Here is a 6,851-nt window from a genome sequence, read left to right on the forward strand (position 1 = left end):
CCTGAAGTCGGGGCTGGGGTAGGGGCTGTGGCTCTGGCTGAGGGACCTCAGCGTCACTGTGCCTGACTGTACCTCTGGCTGTCAGGACCTGGAGGGCCCCTTCCCCTCCTCCCCGGGTTCCATTCCTCTCAGTGCTTTACGCCCGCGCGGGAACGCGCCCCGGCCGCGCCGCGCCAGTGTACGGGAGCGCGCGCCTGGCGCGGGAGCGCGTTCCGGGGAGAGCCCGAGCAAGATGGAGGCCGCGCAGAGGACGCCGCCTGGGCCAAGGCAACCGCTGCCAGGAGCATCGAGCCCCGGAGCTTAAGCCCTGCGGGTCCCGGACCAGCCGCCTCGACTCAGCCCAGGTTGGTCTTCCCTCATCCCTTCTCCGCGACCGCAGCGGCCGCGCGCGTCCGGCCTGGGCGCGGGGCAGTCACCCCCCCCCCCAGCTCTGGCCCTACCCCGGCCCAGCCGCTCCCCCGCGCCCGGCACGGCCCCTGCCCACTGCCCGCCCCTCCAGGCCCAGATTGTCCACTGGCCTCGATCGCTTCTTCCCTTGGCCTGGAAAGCCACTCTTCCCGGCCCTGGCCCGCCAATCCTACACTAACCCCACCCCCCACTCCCCGCAGCCGACATTCAGCCCCGGCTTCTAAGGAGCACCCCCAATCCCCGCCAGGAGTGTAGACCCTGCAGTGTCAGCCCCTGATTCCACGCTAGCCTCATCCTGATTTCAACACTTAGCCTTGGGTACCAGCTCCTGTCTCCTGCCTGGCCCTACTGTAACCTTCCTCGTGCCCTCAGTACCAGCCCCTGACAACCTCTTCTCTTCCTTATAGAGAAGCCTCTATCCGCTTCCAGGTCCCCTTTAGAGACCCAGTCCCAGACCCGCTCCCCCTAATAACAGCTCCAATATGCCCTTTCCAGCTCCCTCTATTTGGTGCCTGTTAATGCTCCAGTATTGATCTCCATCTTTCATTGCATCTCCCCACGTCCCCTTCTTAACCCAGCACCAGTTCCCAAGCCCCCTCTTAAACTCCCCCACGAGCACTTTCTGGCAACCCCCTACGTCCAGCTCCCATGTCCTCATCCCAGCCCCCCCAACTTTCTCATGACTCCTTTTCAGACCCCCCAATAGGAGGCCTTCAAGTCGCCGCCCCAACACTGTCATGACCCCCTCCTAGCTCCCCAGTCAGCCCCCAGGTCCCCAGCTCCGCCTCAGACCCCGCCCTTGCGAGTTCCTTGACTCAGGGCTGCTTCTCGCGTGCGTCCCCAGCTCCCGCCCCGCAGCCCGGTGGTCAGTCCTGGGCCGGCGGCCCCCTGTCAGCCGCTGCCGCCGGCCCCGCCCCCGGGCACCATGCTGCCCTCGCAGGAGGCCTCCAAGCTCTACCATGAGCACTACATGCGGAACTCGCGGGCCATCGGCGTGCTGTGGGCCATCTTCACCATCTGCTTCGCCATCATCAACGTGGTGGTCTTCATCCAGCCCTACTGGGTAGGCGACAGCGTGAGCACTCCCAAACCTGGCTACTTCGGCCTCTTCCACTACTGCGTGGGCAGCGGGTTAGCGGGCCGTGAGCTCACCTGCCGGGGCTCTTTCACCGACTTCAGCACCATCCCGTCCAGCGCCTTCAAGGCGGCCGCCTTCTTCGTGTTGCTTTCCATGGTGCTGATTCTCGGCTGCATCACCTGCTTCGCTCTTTTCTTCTTCTGCAACACCGCCACTGTCTACAAGATCTGCGCCTGGATGCAGCTCCTGGCAGGTAGGGGAGTAGTGGGCGCAGGACCCTCAGGAAAGACTCTAGAGATATGAGCTCTTTCTTGGAAGAGTCAGAGCTAGATTCCTCTTCTCTGTGTTGAAATACTAACTTCATGGCCAGCCCACAGCAGCTATTGGGGAGAACATTCAACAACAGAGAGCTACCTTTGGGCAGGGAACAATCCTTAGAATTGGTATTTGGGTTCGTCATCTTGGAAGCGCAGGGTAAACTGATGGATTAGCATTATGTTTGTGTTTCGGGGGGAGGTCTTTGTTGGCTGCTTACAGTGTGATCAATTTCTGTTATGCTAGGGGGTTGATGCAGAAACTGGGGACTCGAGAGACTTGTCTTGGACCTTGAACTCACTGGCACTATTGGCTTTTTTGCGGTTTGATTTCTCATCTGTAAAATGATGCAGAGGAGAAATCCTGTCCTGAGAGTGGGGAGGCTATCTGTGGTCTTGGTACTGGGAAGATGTGTGTGGAAAGCTTGCAACATAAACCTCTGAAAAGAAGATGTCCATTCTTTAAAATGTACCCCTGACCCTCATTCAGGAAGGGTTCTGTGCCACAGTCAACGGTGGTGAGACCTCTGAAATCTCTGAACCATTTGACTGGGATAGTCATCTTCCTCTAAGGCTCAGGGAAAGGCCTTTTGGGAATAAGAAATGCTGAGACAGTTTCCCCTGATCCATTAGAGTCCCGTGTCCCCACCCACTCTTCGATCGCAGTCACATTTTGAAAACTCAGCAACCTGGACATTTGCCTAATTGCAGGAAAGGAAAAGAAAGTTGGGCCGGGCAAAGTGGAGCCCAGGGACTGCAGGGTGGGGAAGAAGATGGGTAGAGGCTCGGGGAAAGTTTGAAGCCTTCCAGGGATGGGAAAGAAAAGAAAAGGCTTGATAATGGTGCATCAGAGGTGCTTCTTTGCAGAAAGCACTTCAGATCATTCAACAAGTGTTCAACCTTCCAAAAGGGGCCCCAAAGGAAAGGTGATAGATATTAGCTTGCAAGCAATCCCACTGAAGGAAGCATTGTATGGACTTGGCTCTGTAGCATGGTGTGTGTTCACTTGAACATTCTCGTTGGAAAGAAATCTCCATCTTTTCAAGGAAGAGTGTGAGTTTTTCAAAAGGGCTGGAAGTCACTCAGGGTCAAGTGATACAGTAGTGATCAAATTAAAACTTGTCACTTGGGCTGAAGGCCAGGTGTGAGGTCAAGCCCATGAAGCTAGTCTGCTTCCCCAAGTGGACTCTTAAAACATAGGGAGGAATGTCTGTCTTACTGGGGGCTGTCCAAGGTCTGAAGATGGCTGACTGGAAGAAGGTAGTGTATATTTAGATATGGACATTCTTTTTTTGAAGATTTCTTTTTATTTTTAATTACGTGTATATGTGTGGGGTAGTGGTGGTGATAAGGTACACTCAAAGGCAGTTGAGTGTGGAGGCCAGAGATAAACATTGGATCCCATGGAGCTTGAGTTACGGGTGGTTGTTAGCTCTCTGATATGGCTACTGGGAACCGTGTTCTGGTCCTCTGTAAGAGAAGATAGCATTGTTAACCCTGGAGCAGTCTCTCCAGCCCTCGGATGTGGACCTGTCTTAATGGGACTCTTTAAGAACTATTGAAAAGACCAGAGAAAGAGAAATGAAGGGAGTGGGGATAGTGTTCCACCTTTTCCAGTGGTGTGCAGAGGTGACGTCACATGTTTCCATTGTATTCTTCCCTGAAGGCAAGCTGGAAAGATACATGCCCATCTAGAAACCCAGCTCATCAAGTTTCATTTGGACTCTGCGGATGGGTGCTGACCTCTTGGCCCTCCAATTCTCTGTAATCTTTGTGAGATTTCATCCTGGGATTTGATGGACAATCCAACAGTACAATCACTGAAATTTAGCAATCTTAGCGATCACCACCTTCAAACTCCACCTTCATTTCCCCCTGTTTCAGAGAAGCACTTACTGACCACAGACCCAGGAAAGACTTACTCAAAGTCACACCACCAGTGTGAGAGTAAACTCACTCTATGGGCAGGTTTTGTTGTTGTTTGCTTGCTTGTTTGGTTGGTTGGTTGGTTTTGACTTCCTGGTCCAAAACCTTCTCCTTTTCCTAAGGACTGAGACGTCAGTTGACAGAGTTAAGAACTTGGTTGCATTTTCCTCAGAGATGTCTGAGTTCTTTACTTTATAAAGTGGTTCTAGGAAACAGGCCAGCTTTGGACTGCAAGGCATGGATTAAAAAGTCTCAATTTACAGTCTTTTTACTTTTTCATGATATTTGCTTGGATCTCTCTCTCTCTCTCTCTCTCTCTCTCTCTGTGTGTGTGTGTGTGTGTGTGTTTATGTTGTGGTTCATGCATGGAAGTCAGAAGACAACCTGCAGGAGTTGGTTTCTCAGTCTCTCTGCCTACAGATTGGGGTGTAGAACTCAACTAGTTCTTTTCTCATCTCATGGGGCCTCAGTTGGGATTTGAGTTTTAAGGTCTGGTGGCGAGTGCTTTTATCCATTGAGCCATCTTGGCAACCTCCCTTGTGGTCTTAAATAAGCCTTTTCAGTTTTAATCCCAGTTTTCTCATCTGGGGCTGAGGGATGGTCAGTTGGTTGAGAGTTTATCTTTCAGCCTGTAGGACTCCTGCAAACAACTCTTTATCTGAGATTAGTATGCTCAGAAAGTGAGCCATCACCCAAGGTGACAGCACAGGATCAAAAGCCTTGTTTGTCGTATAGGAATTAGAGAGCTTGTCACTTGATCCTTGTTCCTTTGGACTCCCTGCCCCCACACATTTTGAAGAACATCTTCTCATTGGGAAACTACAGATTTCTCTCTCTCTCCCTCTCCTCTCTTCCTCCCTCCCTCCCTCCCTGCATCCCTCCCTCCCTCCTTCCCTCCCTCCCTCCCTCTGAAATAGGGCCTCACTACTTAGCCCAGGCTGTCCTGGTACTCACTATGTTGACCAGGCTGGCCTCAAACTCACAGACACCTGGTGTCATCTTGCCTCCCAAGGGCTTAGATAAAAGGTGTGAGCCACCATGCCTGGCTATGTTTTGTTTTTATTTCTTACCTATTCTGTGCTGATCCTGTGCACAATGCTACGATGCTGGGTATCTTAGTCACTGTTCTATTGCTGGGAGAGACACCATGATCAATGTGACTCTTATAAAAGAAAGCATTTAATTGAGGGCTTGCTTGCAGTTTCAGGGGTTAGTCCACTATCATCATGGTGGGGAGCATGGGGGCACACATGGCAGGGATGGTGCTGGAGAACTAGTTGAGTTCTACACACCAATCTGTAGAGAGAAAGAGAGAGACTGAACCTGGCATGGACTTTTGAAAACTTAAAGCCCACTCCTAACAACACACTTCCCTCAACAAGGCCACATCTTCCAATCCTTCTAATCCTTTGAAATAGTATCACTACTTGAACTAAGCATTTAAATGTATGAGCCTATGGGGACCATTCTATTCAAACCACCATAATGGGATACACAGGCCATCCCTGACTCTGTCAGTATTGCATTGGTGAATAAAAACCCAGACTTCCTCTTGGATTAGTTTGATTAAGGTTGAGCCCAAATTTGAATTCTTCACGTCTCTCCCTGTCTCTTCTGTCTGTGGTTACTGATCTGTAGTTCCTCTGTTATGTGTCTGATCTGTCTGTCCTTGTTGCCTATGTTTGTCCCATGTCTCTGTCTGTGCTTGAATCTGTGCCTGTGTGTGTGTCCCTCACAAAGGGCTTTGTTCTATATTTATTGAATAGAATAAAAAATATGGTTTGTGGAGAAATAAAAAATTCTTTATGGAAATCTTAACAGTGTTTTAGAAGGGAAGACATCAGCTGCTTGAGAATAGCGCTAAATACTGAAAACAGATGATCAACCTATATCTACATGTGGCTTCCAACATTTGTGAGATATTTATTGTATAAATGTCAACCTGTTGACTGCATTCAGCAAATGATTACCAGAACATATACATATGTGTGCAATACATACATACATGCATACATACATACATACATGCATACATACATGCATACAGTATTCTGTGTCAGTAGCATACAAGAATACACAACTAAGGTTAAAGCTATGTACTAGCTTAGTTACTTGTTATAACATCTGGTTGCATGGGAAATCTAAGATATAATAAAATTGGTTACAATGCTCTTTTAAAGGCAGTTTAACCATAAACCAGAGCACACAGTAGGACAGCAGATTAAGTACACAGTCTTAAATAATCTCAAGGTATATTATTGGCTAAACTACAAGGTCCCAATAAAGTTCTGTCCCTTTGTGGTCCAGAGACATTTTCAGAAAAACATATCACCACATCTGACCCCAAGAATCTTAAGCCTATGACGTGCAGTCCCTGCTCTTGGGAACCTGACTTTCTATTTGGGTCTCAGCAGCCATGGAGGGGTGGGTGACAGAAACTCAGCTCAGACCATCATAAATAAAATGAAATAAGCAGCATTGGGTTTATAGTCTCATGTGATTTGAAAGTCAGGAGTTTCTGGCTTCAGGGTGACTCCCGATGCTCAGGTGACATGTGAAGGACCCTCCTCTATTGGTCCCTGTGCCGGCTCATTTTAAAACCCACTGCCTCTTCTTTTTCATTTTCAATTTTATTTATTTTTATTTTATGTGCATTTTTTTGCCTGCATGTATGTCTGTGTGAGGGTGTCAGATTCCCTGTATACAGACAGTTGGGAGCTGTCATGTGGGTGCTGGGAATTGAACTTAGGTCCCCTGTAGTAGCAGCTAATGCTCTTAACCATTGAGCCATCTCTCCATCCCCTAACCCACTGCCTCTTAAAGGTAAAAAATAAAGTTACCAGTGGATCCAACTTCACATAGCTCAAGCTTAACTATGACCGTGGAAAATGAATGCCAGCAGCCAAGTGTGGTGGCACACACCTTTAATCCCGGCACTAGGGAGAGAGATAAAGGCAGTAGGATCTCTGTGAGTTCGAGGCCATCCTGGTCTACACAGTGAGTTCTAGGGCAGCCAGGGTTACAAAGAGAAACCTTGTCTCAACACACACACACACACACACACACACACACACACACAGAGAGAGAGAGAGAGAGAGAGAGAGAGAGAGAGAGAGAGAGAGAGA

The 6,851-nt window shown here is 49.5% G+C and overlaps 1 protein-coding gene across 1 annotated transcript in view; it reads left to right on the plus strand.

Moving 5' to 3' along the window:
- The first annotated feature begins 249 nt into the window (after window positions 1–249).
- Window positions 250–6,851, plus strand: part of Lhfpl4 (LHFPL tetraspan subfamily member 4) — a 23,903-nt gene continuing 17,301 nt past the window's right edge. The window contains exons 1-2 of the mRNA XM_028788688.1: window positions 250–344; window positions 1,253–1,739. Coding sequence (XP_028644521.1) covers window positions 1,334–1,739 — 406 coding nt within the window. The 5' untranslated portion in view covers window positions 250–344; window positions 1,253–1,333. The remainder of the gene's footprint in view (window positions 345–1,252; window positions 1,740–6,851) is intronic.

Source organism: Grammomys surdaster, unplaced genomic scaffold (genome assembly GCF_004785775.1).
Source record: "Grammomys surdaster isolate TR1022 unplaced genomic scaffold, NIH_TR_1.0 125756, whole genome shotgun sequence".
In the NCBI taxonomy this organism is placed as follows: Eukaryota; Metazoa; Chordata; class Mammalia; order Rodentia; family Muridae; genus Grammomys; species Grammomys surdaster.